The sequence below is a fragment of the Pochonia chlamydosporia genome, chromosome 4 (assembly GCF_001653235.2).
Source record: "Pochonia chlamydosporia 170 chromosome 4, whole genome shotgun sequence".
In the NCBI taxonomy this organism is placed as follows: Eukaryota; Fungi; Ascomycota; class Sordariomycetes; order Hypocreales; family Clavicipitaceae; genus Pochonia; species Pochonia chlamydosporia.
The window spans coordinates 4,894,536-4,920,747 of NC_035793.1; the positions used below are offsets into that span (position 1 = coordinate 4,894,536).

A 26,212-nucleotide genomic window follows, 5' to 3' on the forward strand; every position below is an offset into this window, starting at 1 on the left:
AAACAAGTTGTGCCCAAAGCCACTTGGACCTAGCTCCCGTCTTGTAGTGATGCAATACTCGCCCGGCACCTAATATAATTGCAGAATCCCTGCTGTATAAACTCAGTGACACTAAGAAGCCTTTCGACTTGCCATGCCGCCTCGGCCCCAAATGTATCACCAAGGCTGCCGGGTGAAGAAGGCGACAAGAGACATGCAGCATGCATGGTATCAATAGCATCGTGAGGGTCGATTGAAGGTCTCTTCCGATGAGATTACCGATTGCCTGCTTTCCAGTAGCTTGCAGACGTCTATGGAATGTAATATGGCTGTCAGTTTACCAAGACGAATTTCGTCGGCATCTGTTTAATCCCCTTGACATCAACTTTTCCTCCCAGAAGAGACAAGGTGTGTAGAAGAGGAGTTTACATCACCTTGTGGCAGTCATTTCCACGTTCCGAAAAGCTCGGGTACGCCAATGGTATGATCTGCACAACGACTCCCTATGCTAATCAAGCTGAATGCTCTGACTGGCTTCGTTATATGTTGAGACCAGTTCCAAGGTCAATTGAAGGCAATAGAAACTCTCAAACGAGAAATGTCGAGCTGATTTGTACAGTCAGTTGTATTTCGATTCTTCACTGACAGTTGGCATCAAGGTGTTATGTTTCCCATCGCGCTTTGAAGCCCAAGTTGCAATTTGAAACACGAATTGCCTTTCAACAGTAATGAAAACAATCCCATTGACTTTTGTCTTCCAACGCTCCACCTCCTTGGATACTAAGACCAAAACTTGTCGAAGCAAATTAGAAGCACCGAGACTACGATAATTTGTGCCATTCCTGTAAGTCAGCAACCTGCCATCAAAATCCAACCATCTATCAGCTTGAAGCACGCACTTGGAGCATATCCAGCAAACACCACATCTCCATCGCTTTCTAAGTTACCGCAACGATCACCAGTCCTCCTTCGTAACATCCACGCCATTCTTTGTAGTCCTCTCTTTACAGCAGCATCGAGCATCAAACCCAAATCACCAACAAAAGTCACAACCCAAAAACAAGCCCAGATCAACCACGGCCCCACACAAAACACACCCGCTTTGTCCACATCAAAACCAGGGGTCGTCTCGTTCCTGGACAAGCAGATGCAGGGGCCCAAAACCACAAGCCATCAAATTTGAAGCTATCGAAACATTGAAACGACCACGTCCTCCGTAACAGACCACGTATCAAACCACCCATCCGCACACAATGCCCTGACCAACTTTCCCTCCTCAACTTACATCCCCCAAAACCACCACCATGTTCTCCAGCATCGCCACCAAAATCGCCCTCAGAAAGGCCGGCATCCCCAGCAACGCCCTCGACTTCTCCAACGAGCCACGCAAGGACAAATACGCATCCCAATCCGAAGACACCAACTGGTCCGGCTGGCTCTCCTACAAATCCCTCCCGCTAACCGTCCACCCGTGGTTCTCACCACCCCCTCCCACGACATCAGTCCGCCCGATCCCGCAAATCGGCGACACCGCACCCCAAGACCTTGAACGCAAGCTCATCATCCCGCGTGGTCAGCGCGTTCTCGTCGTGTTTCTACGCTGTGTAGGATGCGCATGTACGTTTCTTTCCCCTCTCCGAATAAACACCGTCTAATCATGTAAAAGTCGCACAAAAGACGTTCCTCAATCTTCGAACCCTAGCGAACCGTCACCGCCAATCCATAACATTTATAGCTGTAAGCCACTCATCTGAAGCGGCGACCCGTAAATGGATAGACATGCTAGGCGGCGCGTGGAACGTCCAGGTTATAATTGATCAGGACCGCGCCATATACGCAGCATGGGGCCTCGGCACCGCCAACATGTGGCATCTTTTCAATCCGACGACGCAGGTGCAGGGGTGGAAGGAGAAGGGCTGGCTGGGCGAAAAGGTCGCAGAGTCGATTCAGCGAAAGGGTACGTTCCAGTCGAGGAGTGAATTGGCGAGCAGGAAGCCGGCCGGGACGACTGATCAGGATGATGATGGGTTTTCGACCGCAATGGGCAATAAGTGGCAGGAATCGGGGGCTTTTGCCGTCGACGGAAGAGGGACTGTTGTTTGGGGAGGCAAGGCAATGAGAGCTGATGATGTTATGGACTTGGATGAGGGTGTCAAGCTTTTGGTGTTGTGAACGACTGGATGGAGGCAGTCTTTGTAAAATATATAGAAAGCGTTTGGCGGCTTTCATCACGGAGTTGGGGATTCGAATTGGCATAGCGTGGTTAATCTGAAAACATTCATGACCTAAAATTTAGACTCTAGACAGTCCTACCAACTGACCAGGTTGCTGCAACGAGTGCGTCACAAGCATCACGAAATGCATCCACAACCCAGGTCATAACTCCTCATTATTATTCACACTCTTCCCCTGTTGTAATATACTCGACAAAGCAGAAAATCAAAAACACCCCGAGCCCAATACCTTAATAAACCGATGGAAAAAGTAGGTACACCTAGCATAATCCCAATGAGAACCCCATGCCCGTTCCTAAGCCGCCTAGAACCGAGAGGAGAGGTGAAAAGAAACAATAGGAGACTTCCAATCCCAAAATTCCCAAATCCTCCAAAAGAGAAAGAAAAGAAAGAAGAACACCGTCCCACCATTTGTTTTCCCGTCCCCCTTGCCTTTTTTTGTTGTTGTTACTGTAGTTTGCGAAAAACACCTAAAAGAGTCCTTGTTGCTTGGTGACCAATGCCAGTCTGTAATCATGATTCGCTTACCGCCTTGACATGTATGTTCCTTCTGCCAGTATGGCTACTAGGCAGTCCAGCAATCCCCGACACCTCGGATCGGTAAATGCTTCTTTTTGCTTCGCAAAACCACTTCGCCTTCCCTTTTCCCCCTTCTGTGTTCCTTGTGCCAAAATGACGCCATGCTGAAGACATTCCACCAAACGTCAGACCATTCAGCATCTAAACCAATCGTCGCATGCAATATAACATCGCGACAAGACAAGACGCCATGATGCAACAAAGATGCAGATTTCGCCGTCCCCTAGTTAAAACGCGCCGAAAATAAAAGCATTAGAACTGTTGAAGAAATGCTCTTTGCCTGGTCGTAAAGTGAGCTTCATCCATAAAGCCCCCCATTCCAAATCCTAGGTATATAACAAGTCCGTTGTGTACCTCGTTTCGCCCAGTGATGCCATGAGCTGCTATTTTCCGTAGCAGATAAGAACAAATTTGTGCCAGAAAGAAAGAAAACACCAGCCGAAAGTAAACCCGATTGACATCCCTATTTTCTTCTTGCCTCCTTCCACTCCGCCGTCCTACCCATCCTGAAACCACCTACCCCAGATGTACTTGCGCCTCTTTTGATGCAACAATTCACAATTCAGTGTTCTTCCCCCAAAAAGCCATTCCATGACGCCTGTATTAGTAACTGTTTTTAACCCCAAACGCTGGCTTGAGCTCCCAGGCCAGAAGACTGCCCCCAAACTCCATTTCCACGACCCCAGCCGCCGGATGAGGCCAGGGGGGTAGTAGAACGTTTCCCGGACGCGGATGTCGAGGGCGTGCCAGAAGGACGAGTGCCAATCGGTGCAACCGCAGGGCCAGTTTGACCAGGCTTGGAGCCAGGTGCAAAGTCGCGAGGAGGCGAACCACCAGTGGGACTGGACGTGCTTGTACGGCTTTGAGGGCCGATGGCATTGTCGAACGCCTTGTTTGTTGGTCCGGAGCTCTGGGGGCTACTTGTGCTCTGAGGCCTGGGGCTTGGGTCGGCAGTGGCAGCGTTGTGATCGCTGACAGAGCCCGGAGTGGCAACCTCTCCAGAGGGAGTGCGGCCCATGGTATCAAAAGCCAGAGGGGACGGGCCACGAATGCTTGACGGGCCGCTCTGACCCGGGACGCCAGGGCGAATGTTGCCGGATTCGTCAACATAGCTCGTCTTATCAGCGAAGGGGCCCTCGCCATACAAGGCACTGCGCTGACGAGCAATGAGCTCGCGAGTCTCTTCCTCTGACATGTGTTTGGCGTTGTTGTTGTTGTTGTTGTTGTTGTTGCTGGTGCTGCTGTTGACGGGGGGGCCAGCGTTGCTGTGCTGCTGGGGTCCGTCGGTCAGGACATCTACGTTGAAGAAAAAGCAGTTAGCCAATGCTCCACATGACCAGTATAGATGCCGCAAATAATTTTATATAGGCCCGTGGATTGTATGTCCCCACAAAACATCAGAGAATTCTTAACATGATAAAAGGAACAAGGGGAGGTGCAATAATCATCTTGATCTCGCCCATCGCCCTGGATATGTACTTTCTATTTGGGGTTTCCCTTGCGTGCCATGAAGTGCTATACTGTAGAGGGTGGCCTACTTCGTTGGTACTGCTGCTCAGTGTGCAGGTTTCGCAGCTCGCGCTCCCGCTGAGCCGCCATTCTCCTCTTAGCCTGCATGACCTGCTCTGCCTCGTTGGAGCCTCGAGATGGCTGGTGACGCTGTGAAGCGTAGAAGTTGTGGAGGTTGTGACCTTGAGGGCCTTGTGCGCCCTGAGGTCCGTCGAAATTGTTCATGGGGTGCGAACGAGGTCCACCACTGTGGGAAACTCGGCCATCTGTGTATAATCAGCCAGTCAGCGCGTGCACACTTGGTGAGAGTATCCCTTTCTCGCCGCCTCACCAGGAAATATTGGGGCACCACTACGCAGCGAGGCTTTCGGAGTTGGCTTACGTCGGGCTCCCATCGCGTAGCCCTTGCCAGACTTCTGAAGGTTCTCGAAGGCACGGTCGACCTCTGTTGAAAAAGACTGTCAGCAAATATTGCTCTGGAATCGCGTTTGGCCCGCGAGAAATTCGTTGTTTCCATAACGCCGTGCAGCCAAGCGCTAATAAGAAGCAGAGCGGCCCACTAAAGGAGGTCCAAGACGTCGAGGCTCAAACGGGGCGGAAAGACGCACCATCGAATTGGTAGGAGAAGGCAAAGTCATCCTGAGGCTGGGGACCACTGACACCTATGGCGACGTCATGTTAGAATGCTGCATCAACAAAATCGTCAGGGGACGGCTCCGAAAGACGTACCAGCGCGAGCAGGAGTTGTAGTTCCCTGCTGATGCTCCCAGTTGTTCTGGCTCGGAGTGGGCCACTGAGGGTTTTCGTAGTAGGACATGTTTCTTGTGGGCAGCCGGTCCAAGCGAGGAGGGCGTCGAGTCTATGATTTATGCGAAAGAGGGTATTCGTGGTCTATCACAAATGTCGAGTGTCAGTTCGCAGATACTCGTTTCAGCAGGGACATATTGGGGTTTGTTAGGGGGGACGGGACATTGTTGCAAGTTCAGCGACAACTCAGCACGTAGATGTGCGTGCCCAACCTCCGGAGTGAGGAGAGCGCATCATGACATCAGCTGAAGGTGCCAACCAACTACCTAGATGGTGTTTGGGGCAGATTGCCAGACCAAAGTTTGGACCACCAAGCAAAGCAAGTGGGAAGGACGAGGGGCATTCATGTGTGGGCGTTGTCGCATCGGAATTCGACGATTCGCAGGATAGAGTAACGTACCTCTTCAAGAAATCAGGAAGTGTCTGTGGCAATGCACAAGACGATGGTGTTTGGGACCGGGAACAGTGCGCAGCGCAAAGAGAACAGGATCCAAGAGGGAAAAAATCAACGCCACTGCTGCGCGGAAATATGCGAGCAAACACACAGGGGTATCGAAAGGGAAAAGGAGAATAGAAAGGAACGAGACTACCCAACGAGGAAGCTCAGAATAATCTCGGTGAATAAGCGTACAAGCCTCAGGAGGGCGATGGAGAGGTTTGGAGGAGAAGAGGAAAAAGAAGCCCAAGAGTAAGGAACTGAGGCGTGGGTGGGCGAGACGAGGCGAGACGAGATCGTGGTGAGTGTGTGTGTGAGGTGACGGGCGACGGGGGGGAGAAATTTCGGAGTGGGAACTGGAGCCTGTGTGGATAGTCAGGAAAGGAGAAAGTGAGCGGCGAGCGGGAGTCGACGGGAAGAAGAGCGGGTGGACCAACCAGGTTCGAGCATGCTCCAACAAATTGCCAAAGTGCCTGCCAGGTGTCCATACAATGTCCGCCAGCTGCCCCAGCTGTCCATCAGTTGTTGAATTGAATCCGCGGGTGCAGAGTACTAGCGCGGACTACAGGACTACAGAAGGCAGGAGCACCAGACCATACCAGGACTTTGGTGGCTCCAGTCGCTGGCCTGGAAGGTGCCAAACCAGACCTCAGCACAGTGTTGAGCGTCCGGGCACCAGACTTGACTTTAATCTTGGTAGCCTTGCCAGGCAGGGACAGAGACGCCGCCTCGGCTTCAAATCCATTACGTGGAGCAAAGACCAGACTTTGACTTGCTGACGAAACATGAAGCAACTCCAACTTTCAGCGGACAGTCTGGCCGCGACAACAAAGGAACCAAACATTTATTGTACCACTCTCGTCTGGTCTCGTCTGGTCTGCTTTATTAATTTTGGGGGTCTCCACGCACCCACGCCGGACTCCGAGCCCGAATCAGTCGACATATTGGCCCAAGCAAGCAATCAACCGGGGGCTGGTTCGACCGAGACGCAGTTCTTCTACCAGACGCTTGTACCCCCAACCCGGCCAATGTCGGACCTCTCAGCCAAGATTAGACCCTGAGAATTATCATCAATAACGACGGCGGCTGTGGCGACTACGGGAGGTTGTGCTCTTGTGGCCTGACAGTTGAATGGTGTGCATGGTTCAACCCAGCTTCCATTCCAACACACCACCCTCTCACACTGTACGGATACAATCACACATTCCACGGAGTACGGAGCACGGAGTACGAGTATCACAGTTCATCTTCAAGAACCCCAGGTAACATTACCTCATACCAAGAGCAACTGATGCTACTCCTTTCTTCGCATGCATTAGCTACCTAGGACTACCAGCAAGATGAGCTCACTACCTAGGTACCTAAACTTTGTTCTGGCCCTTGCCCCAATCGAAAGTTCGTCCAGTCACTGCATTCTTGTCAAGACACCAAACCCAAGCAGGCTCGGCCCGCCGTCATCCGACTTCGTCAAGCTGTGCGACTTCGTGCCATTCGCCTTAGCCACAGGAGATGATCGCTTTATGATAGCCCCTTCAATCTTGCCAACAAGCATGTCCCTTTCCTGGCGAAGCGTGCTCCAGGCTGCACTATAACGGTGTGCATGAACATCGACAGCTGCTCCATCATCCGTGTTGCCATTCTCCTGCATTCCCCATCGGGGCTCCAGGGACTTGGTTGACGTCAACGGTGCTCTCGAAAGGCTCAAGCTGCCACGCTAGGGCGAAGCCGCAAGCTGATGACATCTTGATGGACCGCCGGCCAAATACCTACCCAGGAGCATACTAGTCCTTTGGCATGCTCAATATATCAAGTTGATGTTGGCAATATAACCACCTTCGTACCATGATTTATCAACAGGAGTCTTGGCCCACGCAGGTTTTGAAAGGACAATGCATTTGGCCGAGTTCTCCGCATATTTTACCAGCACACCTTGACGCGAGATTCATCTTTCAGGGTCTCCACGCTTCGGTCACAGCAAAAGGCCGAGACTGAACACTCAGAACAGAATGACTAATGGAAAGATCCGTTTAACGTGACCACGAAGAAGCGAACTCGTCTTTTCACGCCGCTGCAGTCGAGGGGTGTTCACTGTGGTGTCACCAGTCTCTCTGGCGAGCCAGTGCAACATTACGAGTAACCGTCCAGCCCGAGGTCCTTCTACAACCACTCAGCAGAAATGAAGGAAAATTGCGCGCGCAGACACAAGACGGGCGAGCCATCACAGCTTAGGTTTTCTGACTGTGCGCCAGCCTGACGACACTGTGGACCTTTGCTATTCGATATTACAGGGGAATTTGCTACGAAGAACCCACCCAGATTATTCAGAGAGCACAAGCACAAATGGAACGATGGCGGCAAAGGGTCCACGAGGGACCTCCGAAGGTGATCCGTAGAGAGCATCGATGTTTCGCACCAAGAAGTCAGCACGTTGGAAATGGACCTCTCAGTCCTCTGTGCGGCGGAAGCTTGGGGCCGTTCGTGCGCTCTGCCATTATGATTGACCGTTCTCCCCTTCATCATCACCATCCATCGATACGGCCGCCCCACCTCGTCAACGACAAAATTTCGAGTGTGCAGCGGGTCCAGTTCCCTATAACAATGGCAAACTGCCAGAATCAAGGCGATGGTCTCACACAAACCCTCGCTCTTCTGGGCCATGATGATTCAGAAGTCAAGGGATGTTTACGCTTGCGCACTGCAGAAGATGCTGCCCGGGAATAATACTCATCTGTATTTGTTCTGGCCTAATTACATCGCAACAAACAGACGAAATGTCCCTCTTCCGCTAGATCCTCGCTCGCACACACGCTGGCCGGCACCAGAACGTCATGTTGTCTTGGCCTTCATCCTCATTCATCCATTTGCCAGTCCATCCATCTTTGCGGCTAGGTCAGACCCCATTTTCTGCGGGGTCCCAAATTTCGGCCGTTGCGAAAGTCGCACATCAGGCCCCCCGTTCGGGATCCTAACATTACTAGCGCGTCCTTCGGCGCCACGGTTTGATTATTTCCTGGGCTCTGGGTGGCTTGCTGGCCACAGTGGGAAAGAGTTGAGACAAGGCATGTGGCATTTGTTCCATGTTTGACTTCTCCCGCCGTCCTATTTGGTTCCCGAAGCCATTTCTGGTGAGAGAAACTTCAGCCGTGGCTCCTCGTGGACCCTGCTGACATTGATTTGCCAACGTCTTGTTATATAATGCCTCAACTGGGTGGTTCTCAACCGGAGAGTCAAGACTTTCCCGGTGACCAAGAACTCGTCACGGCACAAGTAGTTGTTCATTATCTGCTACATCTACGCCACAGTTAGTGCACACGAGTCCGCAACACTTCATTCGCAGTCTGAAGTGACATACATGTCTTAGGGCCTCCCTGTATTACTGTCCAGCTTGGCTTTTTCTTCCTCCCCTCGCGCCTTGCTCGACCTGAGCCGTTGCTTGTGCCCGATTCAGAGACTGCGAAGTATATGCTGGACCATGCACAGTGCCTAATAACATTTACGATTTAAAAGTCACCAACGCTCCAGTCTCAACCATCTCCACAAAGCTGCAAACTGGTCTTGCATCACAGAAATGATGCTTGTGGCTGCTTGAGGCATGCATGTGAGTGCATGCATAGCGCACCGCTTCGCTGGCGAGCCAAACCATTTCCGGCCGAGGACTAATAACTACCTACCCCATGAGCAAGGAGTATTATGTACACCAACCGTCCAGCGATGAAGCCTAATGGCCAAACGTATTGCTGGGTTTAAATTTATTACATGCATCTTCTTGTTCCTACCTTCCTCTCAGCTCATTAGGTGGGCACGACAGTAGCCTGGCAATGGAACGCTATGGACAACCCAGTGACAGGCTCATGACCCTTCATCTTGGGCATATGGCGAAGCCTTGATTCAATTCTGCAGATAGCAGAGCCACCTCGCTTCTTGTGAGTTCTGAGACTTCCCAAAACGTTATGAGCGCCTGGACCACTGGCAGAGCCAATGTCTTGTTCAATGGGCAGCCAATTTGTCTATGTGGTCACACTCCAAAAGCCAGGACGGAAAAGACCTCGGCCGACTTGAGACTACATGATCACTTATTCCACAGGTCGAAACAGGAACAATAGTGGCGGCCCAAGCTCCCGCTGGTTCGGCCTACCTATCCATATGCAACTCCGCCAAATGTGACTGTCGAGAGATGCTTGATGGCTGGCGGTTAATTGTCTTGCCCGCATTTGGCGACGTCCCCCCACGATGTATCACCTCAAGCTCTCAAGTGTGCTGTTTTATTGCCCCGTCCTATCCGCTGACGACATTGGTGCATTTTAGCTGAGCCCTCGAGGGTGGGAGGCCGGGGTTCTTTCCTGTGGAGGGACACGGGATCAAGTTCCGTCGAGACCAACTCCACACACAGCTGTTTGTCACAGCCCATGTCGTGAGGTGATGTGCTGTGTTTCCCCGCGATACTTCTATCCGAGTGGCAAAACTTGATGTTGGTTCTGATTTGGTCAGCAGAGCCGCCGTGACAAATTCTGGGTGATCACTAAGGCTGTTCTTCAGCAGCCATCCTCTCGTTGGATCTGTGCGACAGGCCTACAACTGTGACGCCAGCTCACCTTCGGCGACATCCAGGGCTAGGGAATATCGCCGCGTAATGGGCCGATATATGTCACCTCAATATTGCGAACTTGGGAATCTTGCAACGTCTACAAAATCTCTAGGGTAGGCACCTTGGATATGAGAGACATACCTAAACATGTTATCAGCACTGAATTGTCAAAGTCGTGATATCATTGTCTTACAGAGCGGGAATGTCTTGGGTTGAGTCGCATCGAGAGCATCGATCCAGGATACATGTAGGGTACATCTCCCCAGTCTGCCCAGTCATACATAAAAACATCACCAAGTCACCTATACTTCCAAAAACTAGCACAACCTCTGTATTCAATAGCTAACTACCTGTAAACTAGATAATGAGCAATATCGGCATGTGCGAAAGGTCTAGTGAATGGTAATTGAGACGGCATGACTTGTAAGTTGTGAAATTAAAGTGCCAGCCAAGCAACTGGGCATGTGTGATTTTGGCATCCATAACTTGGAAATGAGTAAACAAATACAAGAATATAGGAAGAAGATACGCCCTCTTCCGACTAGCCTATCCCTCTACACCCATCGAGATGCCTCCTATTTTCCGCTTTTGTTCTTCCTCTGCTTCTTCTTGGATTCTTCCTCACAAATTGGGCATTTACCCCCCTTCGGAGCGTCTGGCCTGTACCTGCGCACAAACTATGTATGGTTGTCGTATTTGGGGCAAAAGTGCTGAACCAATTCCGTTATCGGGTCAACCGGGACCTGGATGGTGTTGTTGTTAGGCATCGTGAGATTTGATAGTTGTAGATGTGTCGCAGAGTTGAGATTTCCGAGTAGACGGGCAAGTTTGGGGTTGCGGTGAGGCATATTAGGGACAGTGAGTAAGGTTTTTATATTCCCAGGCCCCGTTGATGAAGAGAACATGCTCAACATAACGATGTTTGTTGGCATGCTCTTCATATTGTGTTGTGGATGTTGTATCGTGATGGGTTGGAACGCACATCGAATTGGTGTTGCTTTAAGAGTGAGCAGGACGTGCGCCGACATTCGCATTTGTGGTACGCATGTGAAGTCCTTGTATTGGGCCGCCCTTCATTATTCAAACTGTAATGTAGTTCAATCACAATACGTTGTGCGTGATGATCTACTCAGTATTGAACACGCCATTCTGAAGATGCTGTTACCCTAGATCTACGACAGTTTCTTCAATTGGTAAACCGAGTGGGCGATGTATTCCCATGAATACAGTTACTTAAGCTCAGTTGGTAGTCATGTTTTTATTTAGTATTCTCTCTTCGTGAATTGTTCTGGCTCTTCAATTGCTTCTTTGGAGTAGAATTCAGGAACGTGGTGACCGCACTGGCAATTGACATCCCCATCAGAATGAGCAGTATTTGAAGACTTCTTCCGTGAGACTACTTTTATTCTGTTCAGGTCAATGTACGATTTTCCAGGGAGAATGGTCGACTCGAGTGTTTCTACTTCGTAATATCATCATACTATGGGGGGTAACAAGTATTTAACCTCGTAAGGGGTATCACATATCGCAGTGCTGTAAGTCCCCTTTCACGCAACTCCTCGACCTGCAAGCCGTTCTTACACACGGATGTTCCAATGTAGAACCATTCCATCGCCATTCAAATGACGACATCTTTCAAGCGTCTTAGAACTGCCATCGACATAGATAGAATACTTGGATGACCATGCTTGGAGACAAGATTCGTAGATCTTGCTCCGCCGGAACAAGCGCCACTCTGATTGGTGGCTGCGATCCGATTTGGAAGTGTAAGCCATCCGACCGGAGGAGCACTCGGAAACCGTGAGGCTATGCGCCAAAGAGACGCTTCAATGAATGCTAAAGTTTTGGGCTTCTTTACATTGCAAATTCCATTGGGACGATGATTGTACGTAACGTTCCCGAGGCTGTGTAGAGCCGAGGTCGTCGCAAGCTATCCATGAATGGCGGACAGCTTTGGCTGCCGTGGGCCCTGGCACCATGGAATTTAAAAAGAGTTTGATTTCTCTCATTTTTTTTTTTTCGATTATTCGGCTCCCATACTGTATTTGATATTTTATTTCATAGATTTCGTGTCTTTCATACCTCCGAGTGAAAGATCAACTTTAGCAATGGCTACCGACCACCAAGCTACTCCTTCACACGATGCTCATCGAGGCTTCATCGGTAGCATACACCCGTGTACCATTCAAGGAAAAGACGGACAAGATGTCTGGGACGCCTCTTTATATGACTTCCTCCAAGAGGATAGACCGGACACTGTGAACGAAAAACTCTGGGAACACGGCAAACTTACCGCTATGCATGGCTTGTTCGAGGTCCTACCTGGCATCTATCAGGTCCGGGGGTTTGACATTTCCAACATCACCTTTATTGAAGGAACGTCGGGAATCATTGTTGTCGACCCCTTGGTATCGGAGGAATGTGCAGCTGCAGCTCTCGCTCTCTACCAATCTCACCGTGGAAACCGACCGGTGCAAGCAGTAATCTACTCCCACTCGCATGTCGATCACTTTGGAGGCGTCGTAGGCGTTCTCCCTCAAAATAAAACCATCCCTGTTATAGCCCCCGTTGGGTTCATGGAAGAAGCCGTTAGCGAAAATGTATCTGCCGGACCTGCCATGCACCGTCGGGCAGGCTTCATGTACGGAGTTCCGTTGCCGCGAACGCCTACTGGCAATGTTGGAGTTGGTATTGGAATGGCTGTATCTCGTGGGACGAGCTCTCTTGTCCCCCCTAATACCTTGATTCACGAAACGGGACAAGAGCTTGAAATAGATGGCATCAAAATAGTCTTTCAAATGGTGCCCGAGACGGAAGCTCCAGCCGAAATCAACTTCTACCTCCCTGAAAGAAGAGCGCTTTACATATCAGAGTGCGCCGTCCATTGCCTCCACAATATCATCACGCTTCGCGGCGCACTCGTCCGTGACGCCAAGTCTTGGTCTACGCATCTGGACGAAACGATTGAGCTGTATGCAAATAAGTCGGATGTCCTCTTTGCAGGACATCACTGGCCAACATGGGATACTGCAAAACTGGTGCGGCACATATCAGAGCAGAGGGATCTCTATGCCTATTTACATGACCAGACCCTTCGAATGATGAATCTGGGTCTCAATGGAACAGAAATAGCAGAGAGGATCCAACTGCCACCCAGACTGCGAGACGCACCCCATGCCCAGGGTTTCTACGGCTCCGTCAGCCATAACGTCAAGGGTATATACCAGCGGTACATGACCTGGTTTGACGGCAATCCAGCCAACTTATGGAGGCACACACCTGCAGAAGAGGGCAAAAGATACATTGAATGCTTTGGGGGCGTTGAAAAGCTCGTAAAACATGCAGAATCGTTTGCTGAGAAGGGCGATTTACGGTTTTCCGCCACCTTGCTTGACTATGCCGTCAAGGCTGAGCCAACGAATCAGAATGCCAGAGAATCGTTAGCATCAGTGTATGAGAAATTAGGCTTTGGTGCCGAGAACTCGACCTGGAGGAACTTTTATCTTACTGGGGCACTGGAGTTGCGGTTCACAAACGGCGAGTCCACGACTGTAAAACCCAACTTTCCGCCGCTGAATCCTCGCGGGAGTGTCGAACAATGGCTCGACAGCCTGTCCGTCAGAATTGACGGACTAGAGGCTGCTAAAGAAGACTTGACGATTTACATTCAGGATCTAGAAGGGGGCGGCTGGTGGAGGATCCGGGTGAGCAATGGCGCCTTGACGCATCGGCGCGTTCACAAGGATGACTTGGGCGACGTGACTGCCGTGAAGTTGGTGCTGAGCAAGAAAAACATATATGGTGTCTTGAGTGGAGATCTTGGGCTAGTACAGTCCGAAACTTTGGGTGCCGTTAAATCGATAGAGAAGTTGTTGGTGTTGTGCGATGTGTCGATTCAGAAGCAGCTTGCTACTAGTAGGATGTAAGTTAGGTACGCTTAGAATGACTTTGGGGTTACAGCTATGCTTTGGTGAAGCTGTGGAGTTCTGTGTTACTTTACCAAGTTCCACTCGTTCGTGTCTTACTTGATCTGTTGTCGCTATGAATAATAGACTTGTTGGTGATGACACCGTCGTGGTATTTCCTGACAGTGTATGCTACTGGGGATCAGAATGTGCCAATACATATAGACACAAAAGTAATCTACTGCCTCATTGGCCCTCCTCTGACACTTGATGATGATATTGCAACTCTTGCACTTTAGGAGCACTCTACAGATGTCTTAGACACAGCCTCAAGTGGGCCTCGGTCGGTCCATGGCGCCCAGGATTCCCCGCATCAACTGATTTCAACATGGTGGATGCTGATGGCGTTGACAAACAGAATAATTGGGGTCTCGGCGGTGGTAATAAGTCCAGGTCGAGGCAATTGAGGGCAACTTTGGTTTTTGAATGCTGCTGTCAACAGGATCCGGCCTTCTGCTATCGCTACTTCGCACATGGAAGACATGCGTTGCTCGTGTTGAAACTTTTTGTTCAAGGTACCCTGGCCTAGTCAATCCTTTTGTTCAATTGAGCAGCATAAGGGCTCTCAAACACAGACATGCAAAGGGGAAGGGTACGGAGCGCATGCGTGCGTTGTCGTCGCCAAAAGCTGAAGGTCAACCACCCACCCTGCCGTCAACCTCGTGAGTATACGTCTAATGAGTTGAGTAGTGCGACCCAAGTCTCCCATGCCAGCTATGTACTCGGTCAGGCGTACAATGTGTATCCTCGACGGATCTATTACAGTGAGCTGTTTGCGTTCTATACCTTTGCACTCTGGTCAAATTCTAACCTCTCTGTAGGGACCTACCTGACCCGCCACAACAGCTCATTTCGTGCTCTCCAATAATTGGGAAAAGAAAGGCAGACATACTTCCTCGTAGCAATTCAAAGGCCCCGCGTACTCAACACCCAGTGAACTCGAAGGCACAGGTGGAATACTTATCAACTTTCCGCCTAGTCGAGCAAGTATGTCGCAGTCACCACCACAAGGACGGCGCTGTCAGCTAATGTGATTTTAAGATATTCGCGACTAGAAAGAAAGCAAGATTAGCAGAATATCCTACTCACCATGCCACTTTAACAAACAGCCACCGAGAACGGGACGTCGGCAGGGTGAGCATACGCAGTATCATGGGCGACGACCTTCCATCCCAAGCAGTCGTTGAGGTACTAGTTGCATCGTATATCGAAGCGATGCATTGGTACGTTCCTTTACTTCACGAGTCGTCTTTCCGTGATCGCCTCGGTAGCCTCCTCGAGGAAGATACATGCTCTCATTCTGACCGACCATTCGTCCTGCTCTCTCTCTCCGTGATGCTGATGGGACTGCATTTCGCTACTCCTGAGGACATCAAGAGCATCACGAAAATCCTACCAGAAGACTTGTCCCATCTTAAAGCTAGACTGACTTCCTGCCTCGAACGGAATTTCATCGAATCTTTTGATCAATACAACCAGGACTGGATATGTTTCTCCTCGATCCTATCAATGTACTACCTGCTGAACCAGCGACCCCGACGTGCATCCGTGGTAATGGGGTCAACTATTCAGGCCGCGAGGGATATGAAATTAGATAAGACCCCAGTAGATGGTGCGTCTATGACGGTACTGGAAGTTGAAATGCGGAAGAGGGTGTGGTGGACCTTGTTTGCAGGCGATGGGTGAGTTCTGACGATATAGTCGACCAGACACCGACTAATAGAGACAGGTTTGCCGCCGTCGTAGCAGGGCATGCGCCAACGATTAGAATAGAAGATATCACCGTCACAGAACCCCTCGACATGGACGATAATTCAGCCCCGTCGACTGAGTTTCACTCCGTTGAAGTGCGTGAAGACGGCTCGATAAAACCAGTCACCACGTATTCTTTTCACAGGTACAGAACAAGGTTGTACCGGGTTGCAAGTCGACTAAATACTCGGCGGCATATATCTCAGCATGGATTTGATGATGAAACTCGAGATATATTCGATGAACTTGACAAGTTGAGGGACTTGCTTCCCGCGGAGTTATGTCTGGACTCTTACACAGACACTTATCTTGTCCAGGGTCACGATCATGATCCAGCTTGCAGGATCTTTCGACTACAGGCGCTTACATTGAGAATATTATGCGAACACATACAGTTACTGCTCTTTAGGCCGTTCATCACATACGACCCAGCGGGCAATAATACCCCAAGTACGCATGGGACCAGCCCTGGCGACGACTGCACAGATTTGGCTGTGCTCGCACGATCCCGATGCTTCCAATCTGCAATGCGGATAGCCCGTGTAGATCAGCATCAGGATATTCTTCGTATAGCATCCAAAACTCCCCTCGTCACGCACCTAGGCGTGTTATCGTTTACGGCCGGCGCGATCCTTGGCACCCTGGCACTACTTAACCCAACATCTTCGCATGCACGAGAGTGCAAAATGGGCTTAGCCAGAATCATAAAGCTGCCCAAGATGTGTAACTTCAGCAATGCCCTCTGGGATCAAGCTACTGACACGCTGAAGGATGTGCTCAGGATTATTTGCTCTGAGGAGACGGAGACATTATTGATGGGGGATTTTCCACCCTCTCCTCCAAATTTTGCGGAGGAAGTGTCAGCTGTGAACGGCACAACGCAGGATCTAGGAGATGCAGTACGGCGGGAAGGATTGCCTGATGATGAGATGCCATTCTGCAGTGCGGATATGGCTGGTTTCGCGGCAATGGAGGTCTTTACCGAGTGTTATACTGCCTTCAATGATTTGTATGGACCCAGTATTGGCTTGGAGAATTTGAGATAGTCGCCGTTTACAAGAGAATAGTGACGCCCATGAATCACAAACAGCGTTGGAGCCTAGTTGCCAGAGATCTCTTCAACCACATGACGGTGTCGGATACGAAGCGTCAAAACTAGCAAGCCTATCCAGTGTGAGCATAATTCTGAATGTTTGAAAGTGGCCGTAGTTAATAAAGTGTATATCCGGAACAACGTGATGGTGATTGGTCGTGGCTCGCATATCGCGCTGCCACAATCGGTTGCGACGACGGGCGTGCCAGGCAGCAAACGAAGTACTCTTTGCTGGCTAGCGGTCAGTTTCTGAAATTGAGAACCATGCTGGCAATTGGTTCAAGGTGACAGACAAAATGAGGCTGCAGTGAAAGACCAGGAGGGCGAACCAATACTGTTAGTATTCCGTCTAAGCCACCAGCAGGGCTGCGCGTGTATTTCTCTGTCAGGATAAAAATAGAGTAAAAGTGCCGCATCGGGAATTCATCATGCGTGCAGCCATTGCTGAGATACATTCGCCCATTTCCCAGGCAATGGGAGAGGTTGCTTGCAGGCCCGCCATATACAGGCAAGAATCGGGTTGCTCGGGTACTTGATTCTGGGGCCTTTTCTTGATCATCAGCGTGGGAAATAGATGATGTCAGGGGGATGAGGCAAGGGGCGGAAGGGACAGGCAGCAATGCAAATTACTTTCGATCCCATGTCATATACTTATAGCACTTACCATAGATGGACAGTTTGAACGATTGTAGCCACACGGCTGCCAAGGACATCGCAGAGCAGCTGTTGCAAGGGTCACTTGTCTCGTATCCATCAGGCAACTGCAGTGGCCAGATATAGCCACAAACTCCCACGCCAATGGCAAGACGAACTCGTCATGTTGCCATTTCGACTGGGGACAGGATCAAATATTCCATAGGGTCAGGCAACGGATTGCTCCCTAACTTGTCGCCATATTGCGCAGCCATGGCACCTTGAATGAACTTGTGGGGAGCTGTTCTCAAATGCCGTCTGACCCTGTGACCTGAAGTGACCAAGCCATCATCCTGTGGATGAGACAGCGGGGCGATTGACACTAGGATGGTAGTACTCGGAAATGTCAAAATTGGACCCTGACAAAAGAAGCAACGAGGTGAGACATTTGAGCTACATGTGGACCATGCCTGCCCCGCGGTCGTATTGACAAGACTTGAAGCCAAAGCAAGAAAGAGTTGCCATTTGGCTTCGACCGAGGCATGTCTACCCGTATCCCTAATCAGCAAACTACGCCAATTGCGAGTTGTGAGGTGTAGATGATGGCGACTTTGTAAAGGTGAATGTGTGATAGTCTACCTACCAAGGTAGGAAGCCCGAAAATCCCAGCAGTTGACAACAGCAGGCTGGGGGCATGCTGGGGTCGGCATGTCGCCCCTCACGCCGGAATTGATTGTTGGTGCCACACGGATAATGCCTGGTTTACCACTTGTATCATTCGTGGTTTGACGAACCATTTTGATCCAGTCTGTTGGTCATAATGTCCTGTCGGTTCTCGTACTCCAGGCCCCCGTCAATTGGTCATACCATGTCCCAAGCCTCCCCCCATGTCAACAAGCTTGAACATTGCCAATAACCATATCTATGCCCATTGCTCCATGTCAGTATCTCCAAGGGGCTGAAGGTCGACCGGCAAGAATCTTGTGTTATGTGTGGCCGTGCACCAGCTGAATTGTTGGCGGCATCTCGTGCGTGGCACGAACGAGTATTTGAATAAGGCGTGTCCCGCTGAAAGGTGGACTCAAATGTTGAAGCACATATCAGTACTGCACTTCAAAGCATAGGAGGCATTGGTCTGGACTTTTGAGTTTGTATGACACATCGTTTTGCAATTTGTCGGTCTTGGCTTTCAGCCTCGTTTGTCAAAAGACCATTGTCTCAAGCAGCACCCAAAGCAGAACGAACAAAGACGACGACGGCGACGACGACGCAGAGACGAAGAGACGAAGACAACTCAGGATCAGCCCCAACTTTCTCCAGCCCTGGTCCCTCCTGTCCCCTCCTGTCCCCTGTCCCCTCATTCGGCTGTTGCCCTCGTTCGTTCCTTCCTCCAGATCTTCCAGCACGCGCGCCTGACCCTGCCAGTTCGTCGTTCTTGCCCTCCAATAATCCTCCACACCTGCTCTCCACCTTCCTCCATTCTCCGCGTTCCTTCCCTCCGGCAAGTACCACCCATCTTTGCCCGCAGTCGCCCACTGTCTCTGGTTGTCATCGCATTTCGCTGCCCACTTTTGAGCACTCCGATCCTACATACATCCACAATCTGCACTTGACGATACCCCCAGTCTCGCAACTCTATCTATTGGGTCTTCCTTTTCAACGTCTGAACCCACGAGCTAGCTCGTCAATTTGCGATACCCTGCGACGCTGCGCCCGATTGCGGCTCTTTTGAATTTTGCTACGACCGTCAATGTAAAGCCTCGCTTGCAGCGACTCGACCGGCGCACTGACCACATACCCATCTGTTCTCGGTGACTCTGGATCGGCACAGGCTTTATCAAATACATCTAGCAGAGCTGCCTGCGTGGCCACTCAAGGGGGCTTTTTCGACGCTGAGCACACGAAATACATCTGTCATCTGTCATCTGCTAGCATTTGCGGCCATTTTGCATCACTTTTAGCGACGGGATCACTGTTGCGGATTGGCATCTCGCTCCCGCAAACCGACCAAACGACCCAGAACCCAACCCACGAAATCACGTCACTTTTGGCTCTCAGAGACCCAAGGCACCTCCCCCCCCGCCCCTGCGATCAATTTATAGAAACCTCGACGGTTCGACCGTGTGAGGGACTTCGAGGCCAGTAACATTGGGTTGCGTGTGGTGCCGAAGACGATGCAAAGTCTCGCCTGCCTGCCCAGACAGCCTTGAACACCGCGGCTTGACGGCAGAATAGTGCAAGTCCGTTGACAAGACTTCCGACCACTGCGAACGGGGCAAGCCAGTCCCGTTACACGTAGCTTGGCTGATCCAACCTATAAACCGCTGTCATGTACAGAACAAATAGCGAAGGCGCTGCCTCTTCCGCTGGTAAATCGACTACAAAATGGCGGCTCCCAATGTCTCTGCGAACCAAGAAAAGCAAGATTGGCAAAGATGACAAAGGCAGAATGGTATGTAATACTCTGCGCTCTCTGTTCGGCTGAGTATTAGAATGGACCAGGATTTTCATTTCAGGTGCAGAGTTTTAGAGCTAATTAACGTTTTGTCATTAGTACTCCGGCTCAAATGAATTTGATCCCAACTATTCGTCATCTCAGCTTCGGTCCGTCGATTCGAGCTCCATGCACGAAATTCAAGAAAACAACTATAGACAGCTCCAAAGCCTGATACAACGAATGCGCTCAGCTCCCTCCAGCCCGAACCACGTCGATTCTGCGTACAAAGAGTTTGAGAAAATTCGAGAGCCTTGCGCAACCCTTTGCTACGGCATTTTACAAGATGAATTCAAACCGCCTCGCTCGATGTCGAATGCGACTGACCTGATGATACGTCGAGACTCTTCAATTGACGCTCCTCGCAGTCCGGGTGCTACAATTTTTGATCAACGTAGCTCTTTTAGCGGTCGAAGTCTTACCGAGGTAGTCACCGGCAGCGCTATCACAAAACCCGGTCCAGCCAATGAACTGTGGCTCAGTGCTATTCGAGAGTGGAAGGGCTGCCTGGAAACCCTCTGCGAGGCTTTCAAAACCAGCTTGGCCGACACTTATAAAAGCTACGAGCGTGATGCCACACCGGAAATGATCGATTTGCTTTTCACGAGCAAAAAGTTTCGCAGAGAAGCCGTGCATCGCATGAGAAATGCCAGTGTAACCAGAGTTCTCTCCGCCGATCCCCAATTTGTATGTATTGCCAACCCTGTATGCCACAACATGTCGATTAGCAATCTAACGTTACACCTTCAAAGTTCCCGAGGTATGAGATTCGGTTTAGAAACTATGAGAGAGTGAAGAAGGAAGTAGCCGAAATCCGCCAACTTTTGCAGTCTGGCGAGTCGGGTATTTCGCCTTCAAGGGAGGTACAAGAATTTCCCATTGCACAACGTGGAGATGCAATGCTGGAATTTGCCAACATTGGAAGCGAATCCTCGCCCGGTGATCCGGTCCTGCGTTTCCGTGTCTCATCGTACATGCTAGCCGAGACATCGCCCATCTTTGCTCGCATGTTCTCTGGTCATCAAGCTGCCCTGTATGTGCACGAAGCTGAGGACATAACGCCACTTCTACCGCCACCTCCTACACCCTATGTATGCAAAGATGGTTCGGAGGTGAAGCTTTACCGCATGCCGCAGCATGAGCTGAATCGACTTCAGTCGCTTGAGATCCTGATGCATGCTGCCCATATGCATAATGAACTGGTGCCAAGGGAAGTTAGCTTTGAACAGTTTGTGGCCATTGCAGAGTGCTCGATGAGATACAAGAGCACATCTCCACTAGAGATGGTGGTTGAGCACCGGTGGCTCCCGCAATGGATGCATAGAGGTGCAGACGATATGCCCGACGGAGTATTGGTCATCAGCTATGCATTCGGCTCTAGGCAGCTCTTTACAAGAATGTCCAAGAGTGCAATTTTGAACTTGCTTAGTGAAAAGGACCTACAAAGCAAACCCTGGCCTCAAAAGATAAAGGACAAGATTTGGGCGGTTCGGTGTGCCAAGTTGGCTCAGATGTATGCTTGCTGTACCAATGCGATTCAGGAATATCTCCCTCCGCCTATCAGAGATTCATCCAAAGATATGGACGCACGCCCGCAGTTGGACATGATGACGAGCTTGCAGACTCCGGCCGCACCGCCGGCGTACGCGACGACGTTGACGAGTTCACCAAGATGCCCCAAAGGAAGTCACAGCTGCGATGCTGCCAATTTAGGCTGGATGATGCTCATTTTCAATGAAATGAATTTGCTATCGCAAATTTTGCAGCCTACTGTTCTATCACACATGCCAGAAGCCGAACAACCTTCAAGGAGTCTCGCTCAGATGGTAGAAACGTTGAGAATGATGCCCAGCCCTGCATCTCCAATCCATCGAGGCGGAGTTTGTGATCCGAGCCCAGCGTTCCGCACAGCCGTCGCGGACATTTATAACAGCGTCACCGGCCTTACCCTTCATGATATTAGTGGCAAGAGTCATGGCTGGGCGCTGTCAAAGCATCGCATGTTGGATCCACAAACAATTCCGGCGACCGGCTTGAGTCGCATGGCTGCTGGTGACGACAATTACACAGTTGCAACCGAATTTCCCGACTCCATTCGACTCCAGATTCTCGGTGAAATCGGTGAGTTGGGTGACCTACACGCTGCAGCTCAGATCAATAAGGGTTTCTACGAAACGTATCAGACCCACGAGTTGACGTTGATGCGCAATATTCTCCGGGCGAGTCAATATAGAAACATCTCGGGGGCCATTGCGCAACGGGGTGGCAATTCTGAGGACAAGATGTTAAAGGAAGAATCTGACAAGATCAAGGAAGAAGGACCTATTGAGGGAGCTGACGCCGTTACCCTTATGACAGAAGACTACGACTCGTCTGATGAGGACGACGAAGACGACTTGGATGGCGTTGGAGGGATTGATACGCCCCCTGGAAATGCCTCGTCCTCGAATCAACCTCTCACCATCAGCCCACCTAGATACACAGAGGATGAAAGAGGTTCTTCTGGTGACGCCGCCTCGCCTACCACCCCACGGCAAGTGGTGCTTGGCAATCCTGTGCCTTTACGACGCTCACCAGGGAAACCAGAAGAAACAGTTACTGTTCACATTGAAGAGCCCCCAATGACTGATGAAGAGGCTCGCAGAATCTTATGGCCAGACCCGATCACGCCGGAGTCTCCGACTCCAATCAGGTTGCCGTCCCCTGAACCCGAGGGAATACGCGAAAAATTCCGGATGGGTGACGATTCGTTTACCCATGCCTTGGAAGATAAAACACTAGTCATTACCGGAGACAAGCAACTTCGAAGCGAACTAGATCGACGAATAGGCTTGTTGAAGGAGCAGCAAGATAAGGGACCACATGACTCAGGGAGCAAATCTGAAGGCTGTAGTAGTTCGACAGCCTAGTGTGTCCGCTGTTTGGTTATCTATCTTTACATAAGCGTGGAGCTATACTTTGCATGTTTATGGAATTTTGCTTTGTAGTGTCTACATGCGGGAGCCGTTTGGCAGAAGGAGTTGTTCGGCAGCAACAACATTATACCCAATGGGGCTTGGGGAGTATTGATGATATGATGAGACATGTACAAGTAGCATGATATGCATTGGCGTCTAGCGTACTAGGAGTCCTTCTTGGCTTAACATTTCATTTAGCGCAATAGTTTCATTGAAAATACTCGATACAACAATTGTAGTCACTGCGTATACACTTGTTGTGTGTCGTTGTTGGATGCGAGCTGTGCTCTCACTGCCCCTCACACTCGACGTGCTGAACGACATGCGGTGCGCTCTTCGGTTGCCCAATGTTGAATTTGGGGCTGATACATGTATTGCAGGGCAGCAAACTTGCACAGGAACGACCTGAAAGACCAGGAATCGTGTGAGGTAGGGGGAGGATCTGTATTTCAATGGGAAATTTTGGTTGCGGTGAATTCAGCTTTGGGGGACAGCCATTTTCGCTACGTTGTAAACTAGCTTGGGGATCAAAATTATCTACAATATTAGAGGTTTTACATAGGACCTCATGGCTAGGGCATGGGGAGATCGCGAGATTGCAGTATCACGACGGAAAGTTCAAGCGGCTCTGCACCGGTTTTAAAGTGGCGTTTACAGCTACTACAAAAGTTAAGCAAGGTCAAATAGTTTATTACCCTAGTTGACTTAAATAAAGGTAACATGCATCCAACTCTATGCCTAAGACTGGCCCGTAGACATGCAATACGCACGTGCATATATGCGCTGGAAGCTGATGAACTAAGCTTAGAGCTTCTTGCCAAACAGAGCGCGAAGCTTGGCAGTGGTCTGCATCTTTCCGGGAGCGAGTCCGTTCTCAGCCTCAACTTGAGCCATTCGAGCGGCATTGATGGCTCTGAGCTTGGCGGTACCGACGCCAGCAACACCACCTTCCTGGTTCTCTCCCAGCCATGGCTTCTTGGAGTCGCCCAAAACACTACCTGAGAGGAAGTAGATGGTCAAACCGATAATGATGCATACAAAGGCGATGGGATACATGAAGTGGATGCTCAGCCCAAACACATGAATTCCAATAATCACGCCCCAGAAGTTGGCGGTGAGGAGCGAGATGTCGAAGAAGGCGGCGCTTCCCATGCGAAGGATAAGCGGAGCGAGCGTGTAGAAGAGCGTGAGACAGAGGGTATATCCAACGAGGTAACCTCCGACTTTTCCGCTCCAAGCGGAGCCAGCAATGGTGTGGCGGTCGAAGATAGCGGCTTGAACTCCGTTGATAATCATGCCCAGCAGACCCATGAAGGCGAGGACGTGGTGCATGGGGGCTTTGGAAACCAGCCACTCTTCGAGAACATTGCTTGTACCATAGAGAGTGGCGCCCAACAGACCAAATAGGTCACCCTTGAGCTTGGATTCACCTCCAGAAGTACCACTATCTCGCTGAACGATGTAGTCGGATCCCAATAGGATGCCCATGCCACCACAGCAGACCAAGATACCAATGATTTGGAACAGCTTGTAGCGAACCTTAAGAAGTACAAACGAGATGATAACCACGCACACAATGGACCAAAAGTTCAGGAGCTGCGCAGACAAAATATTGGTGTACTGGTATGCCAAAACGGTAAAGTAGTTTCCTTCTACGTCGAGGAACGCCATGATGAGATACTTCCACCCATCACGATATGCGACCCGAACCCAGGCACGTGGGCCATCGCGAATAAGGAAAATGCCGTTGTAGATGACCGCGAGAAACACATAATTGAACAGGGTCTGGAACGCCGGAGCGCTAAAGTTCTCTTGCTGCAAAAAGCTGGTAAAGGTGTTGGTGGCTGTGATGCAAAGCGCGAGAACCTGTCCGATGGCAACCACAATCCAAAAATCAGCCGTGGCAAGGTAACTCCACCAGTGGACCGATTTCGACTCGAGGATGTATATGCCCTGCGTAGCTTCCGCAGTCTCAGAGGGAGTCTCGGCGCGGACAGCTCCAGACCCAGGATCGGACATGGCGCTGTCACTGTGGCCAGGCCAGGTGCTGGAAGAGTGTGTTGCGATGCCAGCTTTGTTGGCGGCGGCTATGCCCTCTGGGGCGTCGTTCGCGGCCATGTCTTCTGGTGTTGGTTCTTCTCTGTCGAGATCCCGTGTATTTACTGGCTCGTAGCCTTGGTTGGATGTCGTCGAGAATAGGTGTGAAATGTAGCGAAAAATGGGAAGAGAACCGTCAGTCTTACCCATTCAAAATGTCGATTACGTCTTGATCCTAGATCAAAGTCTTTCTTCGTCTCCAAATTTGCAGCAAGCGCAAAGACTTCAAGTCGCCTGCTGAGTTTCCTATTGAGGAGGACGGCACATATGCTGATGTGCCGTGGTAAAGAGGGATTGGTTGACTTGGCTGGCGAGAGCGGACATGTGCGACGGTCCTCGAGGTTGTGGGAAAATCGGGCTGCGTCAGTCTTCAGGACTTGGATCAAGTCCCTTCAACAAACGTAGAGATGAGCAAATCCTCAGGCGAGTTCGAGAGAGGGGGGAAGAACAAGGCTTTATTAGACTTTCGACGGAATCGCAGCAATAATAAAAAGATGCTCGCGGTACTGGGGAAAGAAAAAAAAACTTCCACATGATTATCTGCGCCCGCTCTTCGGCCCCCAAAACTAATAAAGCCCAGCCAAATGAGGCATGGGACTTGGCAATTGGCACTCGGTGGCGCTTGTGGCGACACCTGAGCGGGGCAGCAGCCAGTCAGGTCAATCACAGTCGCGGGTAGTTCCTGCCATTTGTGTCGATTTCTGACAGCCAGGCCACCACCAAAAATATTGGGTGCTTCCAGATGTGTGCAGTTAACAAGATTGAACGGCAACAACGCATCTTGACTTCGCTTCTGCACGGGAAAAACTCAACACCAAGACAGCACGTTATCTTTGCCGCAGCCAAACATTTTGTGCTTACTGCGAGGCATTCCGGCTCTGGGATATGAAATTATTGAATTTACTCCGTACTCCTGTTCGCTTTTGTGTACATTCCTCCTTTTTCCAATTCAAACTCGCCCAGACCAATGCTTTCAGCTCAAATACAACCACATGCATAGAAACAAAGCCCGATACGCCACTGCCAATTGTCCTTTTGGAATGGCTTTTGCCATTCGACAAACTCCACAGACTCACCCACCAAATGCAAAGC

The 26,212-nt window shown here is 50.5% G+C and overlaps 5 protein-coding genes across 5 annotated transcripts; 3 read left to right on the forward strand and 2 right to left on the reverse strand.

The window, feature by feature from the left end:
* Positions 1-1,283: 1,283 nt before the first annotated feature.
* On the forward strand, positions 1,284-2,151 carry VFPPC_10064 (ahpC/TSA antioxidant enzyme domain-containing protein; the record flags this gene model as incomplete). Its single annotated transcript, XM_018288499.1, has 2 exons — positions 1,284-1,596; positions 1,646-2,151. 2 exons carry the CDS (start codon positions 1,284-1,286, stop codon positions 2,149-2,151), a joined length of 819 nt encoding a protein of 272 aa, XP_018137930.1.
* Positions 2,152-3,408: 1,257 nt separating this feature from the next.
* VFPPC_16818 (hypothetical protein) lies at positions 3,409-5,118 on the reverse strand (the record flags this gene model as incomplete). Its single annotated transcript, XM_018294571.1, has 5 exons — positions 3,409-4,088; positions 4,331-4,567; positions 4,633-4,746; positions 4,910-4,963; positions 5,031-5,118. 5 exons carry the CDS (start codon positions 5,116-5,118, stop codon positions 3,409-3,411), a joined length of 1,173 nt encoding a protein of 390 aa, XP_018137929.1.
* Positions 5,119-9,494: 4,376 nt separating this feature from the next.
* On the forward strand, positions 9,495-9,647 carry VFPPC_18249 (hypothetical protein; the record flags this gene model as incomplete). Its single annotated transcript, XM_022429892.1, has 1 exon — positions 9,495-9,647. The coding sequence occupies one exon, from the start codon at positions 9,495-9,497 to the stop codon at positions 9,645-9,647; it is 153 nt and encodes a 50-aa protein (XP_022285485.1).
* Positions 9,648-19,970: 10,323 nt separating this feature from the next.
* Positions 19,971-22,975, forward strand: VFPPC_10057 (hypothetical protein; the record flags this gene model as incomplete). The annotated part of the gene is made up of 3 exons (XM_018288496.1): positions 19,971-20,024; positions 20,127-20,753; positions 20,819-22,975. 3 exons carry the CDS (start codon positions 19,971-19,973, stop codon positions 22,973-22,975), a joined length of 2,838 nt encoding a protein of 945 aa, XP_018137926.1.
* Positions 22,976-23,827: 852 nt separating this feature from the next.
* VFPPC_10056 (hypothetical protein) lies at positions 23,828-25,141 on the reverse strand (the record flags this gene model as incomplete). Its single annotated transcript, XM_018288495.1, has 1 exon — positions 23,828-25,141. The coding sequence occupies one exon, from the start codon at positions 25,139-25,141 to the stop codon at positions 23,828-23,830; it is 1,314 nt and encodes a 437-aa protein (XP_018137925.1).
* Positions 25,142-26,212: the final 1,071 nt, after the last annotated feature.